Raw genomic sequence first — 13543 nt, 5'->3', positions numbered from 1 at the left:
TTTATAAGCGCCGCGAGCACGCCTCGCCCCCTACGCCGCCGGGAACGCGGCCGCCGAAGGGCGGGGCCTTCGAAGTACAGGGCGCGCACGCCCCTCTCGGCGTCTGATTGGCGAAGGATTGGGCTAAAAGCTTAGGGTACCGCCCCCTCCCTCTGGCGTCCCTCTGCGGATGCGCGGAGGAAGCGGGGCCGCCCTGGCGCCGAGAACGCGGCGCGCGCACGAGCCCACACCGCCCCGCCCCCACAACTGGACTGGGACGGGGAGGTGCGGGCCGCTTCGGGGGTGGGTGGTCTGTTTTTCTGGGTTTTCGGGACGGCCCAGTCTCCGCCGTGGTCCCCGTCGCCGTCGCTAGTGTTCCTTTCCCCAGCGGGATCCCCTCCCCGACCTCTAGGAGAGACAAAGTTCCCGGGTGTTGGGGGAAGGGGTCCCAGTGCCGGCACCCCCAAAAGGACAAAATTATTTTCAGTAATAATCTCCTAATAATGGGTCATAATAATGGCTTCTGGATTCGGCCTTTTCACATTTTAAAACAACTTACAATTAAAAAGAGAATCTTCAATGTTAATAATATTCAAATTCAGTAAAATATTGTCTAAAATTTGGACTTAAACAAAAATATTAATCTTTGCAGATAAATCTAGATATTTCCTGTGTGAACTAAAATTTTCCCCAAGCGAAGATATTACTCCTGGCAGTCAAATTCAGAAACACATTTCACGTGAGAACTAAATTTTGCACTTAGCACGCAAAAGTACCATTTCTTGTAGGTCCTGTTGTGTTTCATGGTTTTATGTTGTAGGCATACATAGAAACTCAAACAGTTTACATGGGATTGAAGCAACTCCTCTTTGTTTCTTTTTTTTTTTTTAAACAATCTCTGCCAGTCATTTTTATCTTTTTTATTCCCACTCCACTGTGTCTGTTTGGGTTAGAAACACAAACTCTCCCCAAAGCGACCTTGAATGATTACAAAATTGATAGAATCTTTTATTTATTTTTCTTACTGATTTTGAGAGAGAAAGGGGAGGGGGGGAGAGAGAGAGAAAAAACATCAACTTGTTCCACCTGCTTATGGTTTCATTGGTTGCCTCTCATGTGTGCCCTGACTGAGAGGTGGAACTCGCCGTGCTGGTGCACTGGCTCAACGCTCTAACCGGCTCAGTTACCTGGCCAGGGCCAAAGCTGATAGAAATTTACTCTGCAAGAGACCCTGCTGGTGTGGCTCAGTAGATTGTCAGCCTGTGAGCCTGAGGGTTGCCAGTTTGATTCCCAGTCAGGGCACATGCCAGGGGTGCAGGCTGGGTCCCCCCCAGTGGGGGTTGCATGAGAGGCAACACACATCGATGTTTCTCTCCCTCTCTTTCTCCCTCCCTTTCCCTCTCTCTAAAAATAAATTTTTTTAAAGAAATTTGTTCTGCAAAGTATGTGTCTAGTCCCTGTATGTCTCTGAATTCCTATGTGGAATGCAGTATATATTACTTATACAATATTTATAAGTAATAAGTGTCTAATTTACAGTAATATACATTATTAACACTAAAAATAATCTGTAACAATTATAAAGGTTGGACCAACCAAAGAATTTTCCCAGGGAAAGAACATGTAACCGATGACATAGCCTAGGAGCTCATAGGGAAAGCATAGAGCAAATGATTTTCAGTTAACTTTATAATTGTTTTCAACTTTTCTACAGAAGCACACATTTTTATTGGGAGGGCTCACTCCCAACACCCTAGGGCGCTTCTTAAGTATCCTTGTTATTTTTTTTTTAAGATTTTATTTATTTTTTAAAAAAGATTTTATTTATTTTTACAGAGAGGAAGGAAAGGAGAAAGACATTGATATGCGAGAGAAACTTCAGCTGGTTTCCTCTCCCACAACCCCAGCTGGGTACCTGGCCCACAACCCAGGTATGTGCCCCGAAGGTGGGGATTAAGCTGGTGGACCTTTCAGTTCACAGGCTGGTGCTCAGTCCACTGAGCCACACCAGCCAGGGCTGTCCTTGCTATTTGTAGAGTTAGTATCATTGTTACTACTTAGGCCTTGTTTTGTTGAAGCTGGAAGAGCCTCAGGGTTTCGAAATCTGTTTTCTTTTTCCTCTTGTAATTCTCCAGTGTCTTACCCAGACAGGCGATTCTGGGCCAAGAGTCCAGAATGTGGACCTGCCAATGGTCACTGGGTCACACTGTGTTTACACCCCATGACTAAGGCCAGAAAGGGTCCAAGATCACAGCTGACCCCCAGCACAGTGGGCTTGAGACTGTGTCCTTGGATCTCTCGTAGGACTGGTCTAGTGGGGTGTCTCCCAGATCTTTTCACCTTCCAGGCCAGAATCTGGGGGATGAAATGTAGGCAAAACCCAGGTCTCTGCAGTTCTCTGGGAACCAGCAGAAACCTCAGAACTCGAGACTCAAGACTTGGAGTGGGGAGGGTTCTTTCTTCATTAGCAGGCCATGTGCTGTTTCTGACCAAAGTAATTTTTAATTTGCAATCATTGTGGGTGGAGAGGGGGAAAATGTAGCCTCTTGGTTTAAAAAAAAAAAAAAAAAAAAAAAAGCAGGTTGCCAAAAGGCAAAGGTGGAAGGGAAAGGGGGCTTGTGTGGGATCGGGGAGGGCAGGTTGGGGGAAGTCACCACAGGGGTTCGGAGTGTCTGAGGGCTCCCAGCCTGTGCAGGGACGTGAGGAGCAGTGTCATGTCACCCTAATGGGGACAGTGGGCTCTGGTTCTGGGACAGCTCCCTTTGCCTGCTGTCAGGGAGGAGGGACTGACCAGGATGAAAGGTGCAGTAGGTCTCCTGCTTTGCTCCCTGTATGGCAGTGGGGGGGAGACTGAGGTACCTGTCACCCCTGAGATTGTAAACACTGAAGCCAGACCAGACTCTTCTTCCAGATTTTGTCCAGCACTGAAAGACTTGCCTGCTGTTGGATCTTGGTTATTGAGCATGCAGCACTTAGTTGTTGAGGCAGAAATAAATTCCCACTATCCACGTCGGGTCCGAACCACTCTCCGTGAAAACATCCCAGGCACCGTAGGGGTTAACAGCATCCCTGGCCCCACCCACTCAATGGCAGCAGCACACCCACTTGTGACAGTCACAGATATCCTCAGACATTATTACCCAGTGTCCCCACCCAAATGGCACTTTCTCTTTCTTCTGTCTGTGAGAGGGGGAACCACACTCAGCAGAGGAGGGTGAATAAAAGGTCAAGGTCAGCACAGGTGCCTGGCCCTGGCTAACCTTGCTGGCAACTGAGAAAAATCAGACCACCCGTTGAGGGTGCTGTCTGCTAAGACAAAAAGTCTGTAATCAGGGATGGCTTCTTGGAGGTGGTGGGAGCTGAACTGTTAGGAAGTGACAGCAGAGGTCCTGGGAAGGGCATGTCAAGGATGGAGGGTCCATGCCTGGGGTCCAGCTGATATCAGTGTGGCAAAGTTAGGCATCTGGGTGGGTGGAGGAGGCCAGGGATCTCACTGTGATTTTAAAAAGTGATTCCCAGACTGTAGTAAACTGAATAATAGCCTCCAAAGATATCCACTCCTAATTTGTGAGACCTGAGGACATGTCACCTCATGTGGCAGAGGGACATTGCAGGTAGGATTAAGTCATGGCTCCTGAGATGGGGATGTCCCTGGATTACCAGGGGCCCTGTGTCATTAAAGGTTCTCATAAGAGAGTGGCAGGGGGTTCTGAGTCAGAGATGGAGGAGGCAGCTCTGTTGGTTGTGAAGATGAAGGGAGGGGCCACAAGCCAGGGATGTGGTGCCAGGAGAAGCTGGAAAAAACAGGAAGTGGTTCTCCCCTGGAGCCTCTGGAAGGACCAGCCCCGCCCACACGTGGGTTAGACTGTGAGGCCCCGTGTGGAATTCCTGGCCCCAGGACTTCGGAACGATAAATGGCTGACATAAGCCACTACATTCTTGGTGATTTCTTACAGCAGCCGCAGGAGACTCATACACGGGGTGATGGGAGTATGTCCCTAGATGGGGGACATTTGGTGTGTGCATTTGACAAAACCCATCCGACAGGGCAACTCAGACTTTATTTTTCATTCCAGGTAAACTTCACAAAAAAATAAATTTCATGTAAATACGAAAGCCACACACGTGTTCTGACTGATGTCCAGCACATGGTGTGCACGCTGAAGGGGTTCCGTGCCTGCAACTGACTTCAAAATGTGACTTCAACTAACTTTAAAGGTGAGATGGGCTGACGAAGCTGTGGACAGATAGAGGGGGACGGAACAGAGCGAAGGAAGCAGAGTTATTACCTGTAGCATCTGAGTGGCAGGTATGTGAGCCTTCACTGTAAAACTCCTTCAATCTTTCTGAATGCTTGAAATTTTTCACAATAAAATGCTAAAAAGTTAAAATAAAAAAGGATTAATTGGATCAACGTTCACCATGTTTATTGTTATTTTCAAGCCCTGCCTCTTCTAACATTATTCTCAGGAACAAGCAGCAAGGAAAAAGGGATGTAAACAGATAGGACTAGTTTTAAGTTTTTACTTATTTATTTTTTTTAAATATATTTATTGATTATGCTATTACAGTTGTCCCATTTCCCCCCCACTCCACTCCATCCTGCCCACACCCCTCCCTCCCACATTCCCCCCCATAGTTCATGTCCATGGGTCATACTTATAAATTCTTTGGCTTCTACATTTCCTACACTATTCTTACCCTCCCCCTGTCTATTTTCCACCTATCATCTATGCTACTTATTCTCTGTACCTTTACCCCCCTCTCCCCCTCCCACTCCCTTATTGACAACCCTCATGTTGTAGTTGTTTGCCTAGTTTGCTCTCGTTTTTGTTTTATGTGTGGTCGTTAATAACTGTGAGTTTGCTGTCATTTTTACTGTTCCTATTTTTGATCTTCTTTTTCTTAGGTAACTCCCTTTAACATTTCATATAATAAGGGCTTGGTGATGATGAGCTTCTTTAACTTGACCTTATCTGAGAAGCACTTTATCTTCCCTTCCATTCTAAATGATAGCTTTGCTGGATACAGTAATCTTGGATGTAGGTCCTTGCGTTTAATCTTGGGTAATGTAATTATGATGTGCCTTGTTGTGTTCCTCCTTGGGTCCAGCTTCTTTGGGACTCTCTGAGCTTCCTGGACTTCCTGGAAGTCTATTTCCTTTGCCAGATCGGGGAAGTTCTCCATTATTTGTTCAAATAAGTTTTCAATTTTTTGTTCTTCCTCTTCTCCTGGCACCCCTATAATTCGGATGTTGGAACGTTTCAAGGTGTCCTGGAGGTTCCTAAGCCTCTCCTCATTTTTCCAAGTTCTTGTTTCTTCATTCTTTTCTGGTTGGATGTTTGTTTCTTCCTTCTGGTCCATACCATTGATTTGAGTCCCAGTTTCCCAGTCTCATCACTATTGGTTCCCTGTACATTTTCCTTTGTTTCTCTTAGCATAGGCTTCATTTTTTCATCTGTTTTTAGAACAGATTCAACCAGTTCTGTGAGCATATTGATAACCAGTGCTTTGAACTGTGCATCTGATAGGTTGGCTATCTCTTCGTTGCTTAGTTGTATTTTTTCAGGAGCTTTGAAGTGTTCTGTCATTTGGGCCATTTTTTGTTTGTTTGTTTGTCTTGGCGCATCTGTTACTTTAAGGGGCGGAGCCTTAGGTGTTCACCTGGGCGGGGTAATATTCATCGCTGTGCTGTGACGCTGTACATGGGGGAGGGGCCGAGTGGGAGCAATGGCGCCCGCCTCACTCTTCTCCGGCTTTCAATCTTTCACTCCACTACCCACATTCAAACTGGGCCACTCTGGTGCTGGTTCCCGAGTAAGTGGGCCTGTGCACACTCTAGGCCCCTGTGGGTCTCTCCAACGACCTCTCCTGTGAGGCTGGGAGTCTCTCCTGCTGCTGCCCCAACCCCCACGGGCGCTTTCAATCAAAGGTTTGAGGCTTTATTTCCCTGAGCTGGAGCCCTGGGTTGCGTGGTCTGCTTCACTCCCCGCCGTTCGTCTGGTTTATCTGTGGGCGAATGTGGTGCCACAGGGTGCTACCCGCCACTCTGCCTGCCCCACTCTCCACCACTCTGAGTCCGGCCCTCTGGGTTTATCTGTGCAAATGTGGGGCCGCAGGGTCTGCTAGTGCTCGGACTGCCTGCACCATTTGTCCCACACTCCGCCAGTCTCAGTCCCGCCACAGCCACGTGAGTCCTCTCCACCCCGGTGCCCGTTTCTGCCCCTCCTACCAGTCTGGATGAATGTTTATTTTCTATTTCCTTGGTGTCGGTCCCCCTTGCCATTCGATTTTCTGTCAGTTCTGGTTGTGCGAGGAGGCGCAGTGTGTCTACCTACGCCGCCATCTTGGTTCCTCTGCATCCACTTATTTATTTTTAGAGAGAGGGGAAGGGAGGTAGAAGAAGAGGGAGAGAAACATCGATGTGAGAGGGAAACATCAATTGGTTGCCTCTCCCATGCGCCCTGGCCCCAGGACGAACCCACAACCTAAGCATGCGCCCTGATGGAGAATCCCACCGGTGACCCCTCACTTTGCGGGATGACAGCCAACCAGCTGAGCCACGCTGGTCAGGGCCAGAACTGACTAGTTTTAATATTCACCAAACAGACTGGAGAGAGGCAGGGCCAAGGAAGGCTTCAAACTGCCACAGTTTGGCCACAAATCCACATACACACCTGCAGCAGGTGATAAGGTGTCCGTGGCATTGCCACAGCTTGGCGAAAACCCACACACCACGGGCTGGAGGACGTGCGCCAGAATTAGCAGGGCCTATTTCAAACCGGTGGCTGGGTTTTTTTTTTTCAATTCAATTTATATTTTTTTATGATCCTTAATACATTTTTCAACATTTTTCATTGCTTTATTTCAAGTGTTTTTACAGAAGGTTCATTGTAGAGAAAAGCGAAGATTTGACATAACTGCTCTGCCGTCTATTTCTTGCCCCACAAGGCCCATGCCTTTCTTTGCACCTATCTTTGTTTCTATAGAGTTTTAATTTCTTTTTTAACTGGAGAGAGAGCGAGAAACATCTATTGGGTGTTCATTTACTCATGCATTCACTGGCTGCTGCTTGTACGTGCCCCGCCCAGGAATGGAGCCTGCAACCTCTGTGCATCAGGTGATGCTCTAAGCAACGGAGCTACCCAGCCAGAGCCAGCTGCTTGTATGTGTTTTTTATTTTATTTTATTATTTTTAGAGAGATGGGAAGGGAGGGAGAAAGAGAGGGAAAGACATCAACCAGTTGCCTCTCTCATGCCCCTAACTGGGGACAGGGCCTGCAACCCAGTCATGTGGCCTGACTGGGAATCGAACCAGTGACCTTTCGGTTTGTAGGCCGGCGCTCAGGCCACTGAGCCACACCAGCCAGGGCAGCTTGTATAGTCTTAATATGAACACGCTGCCCCTGAGTGTTTAACCTGATAAATGTGTATCCCAAATATCTCATATACTACATACTGCATTGGTCTCTTCAGGTATAAATGCCAGCTATAATAGTTTCTGTTCTACTTGATTAAAGGTAGGTCTTAAGCTAATTTTAACTGCACTAAAAACTGCAACAGTTCAAGAATCTATGATCATAAAGAAACCAAGAATGTATATAATACAACCATAAAAGCAAGGAACAATTACCGCGATGCAAAATTTTTAATGGAAAACTACATAGAAATGTAATTTAAAATCACAAACTCAAGCCCTGGCCAATGTGGCTCAGTTGGTTGGAGCGTCATCCTATAAACCGAAAGGTCTTGGGTTCAATTCCCATTCAGGTCACATGCCTAGGTTGTGGGTTTGGAGTTTCTCATATCGGTGTTTCTCTCTCACCCTCCCTTCTCCTCTAAGCCTGTCCTCCGGTGAGGATTAAAAAATAAAATGTCAAACCTAAGTTTAGGTAACACTCAGGATGAAAAAGTCAGCAGGAAATTCTAACAGCACAATGCTTGCAAGGATTTAGAAAAGGAAATATATTCTCTGCTGGTATAATGATATAAATCAGATCTTTGGGATTTTTTAAATTATTTTTTAAGATTTTTATTTATTTATTTTTAGAGAGGGGGGAAGGGAGGGAGAAAGGGAGAGAAACATCGATGTGTGAGAGAAACATCCATCAGTTGCCTCTCGCATACGCCCAAACTGGAGACGAGCCCACAACCCAGGCATGGGCCCTGACTGGGAATTGACCTTTTGCTCCGTGGGATGACGCTCAACCAACTGAGCCACGCCATTCAGGGCCATGAATCAGATCTTTAAACTCACAGAACAAGTCATCTGTCCCTGTCTTTCAGGTCAAGAAATTAACATTGTAACAGTTGCTTTATGAAACCTTTTCTTTCAGTTAAGTCATATGCAGGATAATTTTCAAATACATTTTTGCAAATATGCTTTGTTGTAATTTCTTCCAAGCTAGTACTGGCCAATAATCTCTTTACTATTTCCTTAATTCTGTATATATTTTTAATATCTGTGCTTATACTTTATGTGGGTGTATAGCCAGACATGAAAGGCCATATGGTGTGTGATTCCATGTACGTGGAATGTCCAGAACAGGCAAATCCACAGAGACAGGAAGTGGGTGAGTGGTTGCCAGGGACTGGGGGAAATGGGGTTTGTAAAGCTACTGCTGATGGGGACAGGGTTTCTTTCTGGGGTGATGGAATGTTCTGGAATTATTGTAAATAGAGGTGATGGTGGCAGAACTGTACAAATGCACTAAACACCATTGAATTATACACTTTCAAAGAGTAAACTGTATAGTGTGTGAATTGCTTCTCAATAAAGCTGTTACTTTTTTTTAAATGGCAAAATAATTCCCCATATGGCTGGGCTAGGCGGGGCGGCAGCATGTTTGATGACGGATGAAGCTAAGGTGTGCACAGGTGACTAGGTGGCACCGTGCAGCCCACAGTTACCCAGTGGTTATTTAATATGGAGTCTTTCATTTTGCCCTCACTGCCCCACCTGGAGTAAGTGACCCCACTTTCCATATGAGGAAACTAAGGCTTCTGAGCTGGTGCCTTGCCCAGGCCAGCCGGCAGGGCCAGCCGGCAGAGCCAGTCTCCAAGAAGCCCTCCCTGATGTCCCTGGGCTCTGCAGGTCATGCCACTTACGGGGTGGCACACCACTGGTACTTCATAAAGGCTTGCTGACAGAGTCCGTGAGAGAAGGTGAGGGGCACACCCTTTGAGGTGCTCTCTCCCTTAGAACCCCTTTTCCTGATGCTCAGAGATAAGAAGCTGCATTCCCAGGGTCAACATGACCAACCTCACAGTGACTGTGTGCCAGAGTGGGGGTGGGTCACTCCCCAGCCAATGCCTCGCCCTCCTGCAAGGAGGTGGGGGAACGGCCCAGCTGTGCCCGGCCTTCCTACCCCTCCTGCTCTGGCCACAGAGCTGATTGGCCCATCCCGCTGCCTTTGGCCACCTGTTGCTGTCTTTCCTGGGGCCACCCTACATCCAGTCCACCAGGCCCAGCGTGGCGGCTGTGGAGTAAGTGGGGAAGGGGGAGGCCTGTTCAGAGATGAGGGTTCCCAGGGGCCTGGGGAGGGCATCTCTGAAGTTCATGGGGGCCCCCAACTTTTGTAGCTGCCCCCTACACACCTAGAGGTGCATACCCCTGGCCCATTAGGCTCCCCAACTGCCTTGCTCCAGCCCCTGAGAAGGGTCGCCTTTCTGCCCAGGGGTGGGACACATTAACACAAGCAGCCAGAGGCACGGGGGACCCCCAAAAGCAGGGCTTTGGGAAGCTGGCAGACTTGGGTTGGACCTCGAGCTCTGCACCACTTCTGGCCAATGCCTCTGTCCCCAGCCTTGGTTTCTTCCTCTGTCCTGTGGGAGCAGAGTCAGTGAGAGGAGACAGGGACCCCAGTGGTGGGATGGAGAGGCCCCCAGGGCCCCCTCACCCTTTCCCTGACTGTTGTGACCAAAGCAAGGTTGGTTCTGGCTGCTGGAACTTGAGGGCCTAGATTTAGGGGGGGGCCTGGAGGAACTGGGTGCCAGGTATGGCAGGTGAGGGTGGTCTAGAGGGGGAACTCATCAGCACAAAGGCCCAAAAAGGGGATGGGCTACATGCTGGTCTGTCCCATGGGCCTTCGGCAATGGATAAAAATAGTCCCTGGTCTCAGAGAACATGAGCCAACCCTGGGGCACAGGGTTCTGGTTTGGGCTCCTTGCTCATCTCTCTGTGACTTTGGGTGGGCCCCAGCCCTTTCTGGGCCACAGCAGCCTCTGCTTTGTGCTCAGGGATTCTAGGTGATGGGTAGGGGCCCAAGGCAGGCCTGGGGGTCTCAGGGAGGGTGCCTAGGACATGCCCTGATTGAATCTGAATTCACCATGTGAAGGGGCTCATGGACTGAGGGAGGCAGAGGCTGGATAATACTTGTACTCAGAGCCCTACCCCCCAGGTCAGGCCCAGGCCCACAGCGGGGGCTCAGTAAATGCAAGATGTCTCTTCCCCATTCCCCCTGCCCCCACAGCTCAAGTCAGGACCTGCTGCTTCTCAGACATCTCCATGACAACCATGGCCTTGGAGGAGCCAGATGGAGGCCTGGGCAGTTGCCAAGCGGGTGAGGACCTCCCTGCACTGACTGATCCCTGCCCAGGCAGGCCCTGGGAGAACAGCGCTCGAGACACCCAAGACACCCTGGGGGGGGTGCTGGCAGGATGAAGCCCAAGCCACCATTCTCTGGGTGAGCAAGGGAGCTCACCCACAGAGACCAGGACTTGGACTCTGACATTGGCTTAAACTATGCTCCTGTTTCCCACCTCTGGCCCATCAGTTGCTCAGGTGTCTGTAGGGAGCATCCCCCAAAAGGGGCTGAACCACACAGGTCAGGGTTCCAATCCCAGCCTACCAGGGAAGTGCTGTATGCCTTTGGGTGAGGCTGCTTCTGAGCCCATCTGCTTTCCAATCTGTAAAGTGGGAACAACCCCCTGCCCCTTGCCTAGCAGAGCCTAGAGGAAGGTGGGATTAGCCTGGGGATCTCCATGACCTGAGTCTTCCTCTTCTCCCACTTAACAGTGCCATCCAGGCTGGATGACTCCAGCAGCTGGCCCCATGTGAGTAGCCGGGGCCCTTGAGTTTCAGCCCAAGACCTCCCTGGAGTCAGGGATACACTGGCCAAGAAGGGTGGGAAGGGCTTGGGTTCCCTCAGAGGAAAGACAGGAAGAAAACACTCCAGGTGACTGGTGACTATCCACAGAATTCTCAGGAGCCAGAGGCTGAGAGGACCCCTGCAGGTGGAGTGGATATCGGGCCCAAGAAGACAGAAAAGGAGCCTGTGGCCAAAGTGGCCCCAGGACTCAGCAAGGAGAGGCTGAAAGCAGGAGCAAGTCGGTTTGCAGGAGGCAGGGGTGAAGTGGGGGGTGGGTATGGGCTGACAGAGGGCGTAGGCCCTGGGCTGGGTCCTTGGATATGGGGGTGGGGGGTGGGAGGGAGAGACAGGGTGTTGCGATGTGGGCTTCTGGCCGAGTGGTGTCCAGGTGTCAGAGGCATAACGGTCTGGGAGCCTCTGCTAATTCATGATAACACCAGCTAAGGTGCTACTGCTACTAAGTTTCAGCTAATTATCTAGAATATTCTCAGGATCCCCGTGAAGCTGCCAAACTTAGTTCCCCTGTCCAGGGCCGCACAGCCATGCAGGGCTAAGCCAAGTTTAGGGTGCAGCTTCACCCCTTGGAGCCGCACCCAGCCCCACACTTGCTCCCAAAGCCCCGAGGAGTCCGGCGAGAAAGAAGGCGCAGGCTGCGCCGCCCCCGAAGCCTCCGCCACCTCCTCCGGCTCTAAGCGAGGAGGAGCTGCCGTGGGGAGACCTGACGCTCAACAAGTGCCTGGTGCTTGCCTCGCTGGTGGCGCTGCTGGGCTCAGCCTTCCAGCTGTGTCGCGGTGAGCCCGCCTCCCCAGGGCAGGGGTCTTATACGCCCCTTCATGGACAGGCCCAGGTCACTCCCCACTCCCGCCTTGCACACCCCTTTACCCTTAGCATGGATCTTGTGTGGGGTCGTCCTCTTCCTCCCCACCTGTGCACCTCCTGTTTAGGTACCACCATGTGCCTCCAAGGTCCGGCCTGCGCCCCTCTCCAGAATGGCCTTTTAGTGCCTCCTTCCCATCCTCCCACCATGGACCTTGGTGCACCTCCCTTCCCCGTGACCATACCCTTCACCCCTCTGTGCACCAGACCTTACACCCTCACAGGCCCAGGATGGGCTGCAGGCTCACCGCCCCGGCCCAGTTCTGCCCCCATCCCCGCCATTCTGTGGTGTGAGCCTTCCTTGTGCACCAGGGCACCCCTGCAGCCCACGGAGAAACATGACCTGTTTGGCAACCAGAAAGAAGAAGATTTTGAGGGAAGGGGCACCCGCAGCAGCGGGGACCGCAAACTCTTTCCAAGAGTTCAGAGGGGTCCAGTCCAGCCTCCAAATACCTGACAGAATGGCTCATTCCCTTCATCTTTCCCCGGGGAGAGGGAGTTTTAGCAGTGAGGGCTGGGTGGACTACGTGGTCGGGCTCTTGTCCAGGCTGATTCACACCCCTCCTGTCCTTTCCAAGACGTCGTGGTTGGGGAGATGGATGCCCCCGCACCTGTCCCTGAGCCGTGGGTCCCGCCAAGCTTGCCACCAAAGAAGCCAGCATCGCCCCCGGTAAGCGTTTCCTTCAACGACTGTGGGCGGTTGAACACTGATCCAGAGAAAGGGACCTGGGCCTGTGAGTTTGCGCTGATCCTCTCACCCCGCACTCTGCGCCTTGCAGCCAAAGCCCGTGGCCTGGGACCCCTCATCGGGACCCTCTGCACCCCAGGTGGAGGCAGAAGAGAGGACTGAGGTTCCCAGGAGAACAGAAGCTGCAGAAAAGGGAGAAGGGGAGCCTGGGGAGGCCGCTGGGGAGGACCATGCACACCTCGCCCATGGAGGTCCCAAGGAGAGGCTGTGGAAAGAAAGACCACGAAAGGAGAGGCTGCGAAAGGAGGAGAGGCCACGAAAGGAGGAGAGGCCACGGAAGGAGGAGAGGCCACGGAAGGAGGAGAGACCGCGAAAGCCGGAGAAGCCACGCGCCTCGAGGGAGGCCCAAGAAGCCCTACCCCAAAGCTGGAAGGCACGCAAAGGGGGCCATCGGCCCTGGGTGTGGGACTCCGGAGACCCTGAACACAGAAAAAGTCGGGCCTGGGCCTCCCCGCGGCGCCCCAACGCGGAGGACTGGCCTCTGGGCCGCCAGAAGCACCGCATCGGCAAGAAGCGGGACTGAGCTGGGCCTGGGTCCTGCAGCAGAATCCTGGGACCTCTTCTCAGAAGCCCTTGCTTCTAGCAGAATAAAGCGAATGCTGCGGCCCCCACATCGCCTGCTTCTTTGCACCTCGACCGCGAACCGGCCCAGGGCCTGAATGACGAGGATGGGAGCTTCACATGGGGGTGGGGTAGTGAAGGGGGCAGGCAGTGGCAACTGGGATGACCCAGTCCTGTGCCCCACGGGACTGGCGGAAGGAGGTCTCCGCCTGCCACCAAACACGCACGGACACCCCAGCCATGTGCTTGTGGTCTTTATTGGGGTGATGCTTGGGGTCTGAATAAATAT

The 13543-nt window shown here is 51.2% G+C and overlaps 1 protein-coding gene across 1 annotated transcript; it reads left to right on the top strand.

Annotated features, from left to right (window-relative positions):
* The first annotated feature begins 9360 nt into the window (after window positions 1-9360).
* On the top strand, window positions 9361-13304 carry JSRP1 (junctional sarcoplasmic reticulum protein 1). Its single transcript, XM_053911883.2, has 7 exons — window positions 9361-9465; window positions 10452-10541; window positions 10997-11034; window positions 11178-11307; window positions 11687-11860; window positions 12524-12615; window positions 12725-13304. The coding sequence occupies exons 2-7, from the start codon at window positions 10487-10489 to the stop codon at window positions 13214-13216; spliced, it is 981 nt and encodes a 326-aa protein (XP_053767858.1). The 5' UTR covers window positions 9361-9465; window positions 10452-10486; the 3' UTR covers window positions 13217-13304.
* Window positions 13305-13543: the final 239 nt, after the last annotated feature.

Source organism: Desmodus rotundus, chromosome 9 (genome assembly GCF_022682495.2).
Source record: "Desmodus rotundus isolate HL8 chromosome 9, HLdesRot8A.1, whole genome shotgun sequence".
In the NCBI taxonomy this organism is placed as follows: Eukaryota; Metazoa; Chordata; class Mammalia; order Chiroptera; family Phyllostomidae; genus Desmodus; species Desmodus rotundus.
The sequence above is the reverse complement of the archived record's forward strand: the minus strand, read 5'-3'. Positions and strand labels throughout refer to the sequence as shown.

Excerpts from the sequence above, each read along its gene's own strand:
- JSRP1 (XM_053911883.2), top strand. The coding sequence starts at position 10,487 with ATGACAACCATGGCCTTGGAGGAGCCAGATGGAGGCCTGGGCAGTTGC. Across the intron at positions 10,542-10,996 it reads CCTGGGCAGTTGCCAAGCGG|TGCCATCCAGGCTGGATGAC; the intron begins GTGAGGACCTCC and ends CCCACTTAACAG. Across the intron at positions 12,616-12,724 it reads AGAAGCCAGCATCGCCCCCG|CCAAAGCCCGTGGCCTGGGA; the intron begins GTAAGCGTTTCC and ends TGCGCCTTGCAG.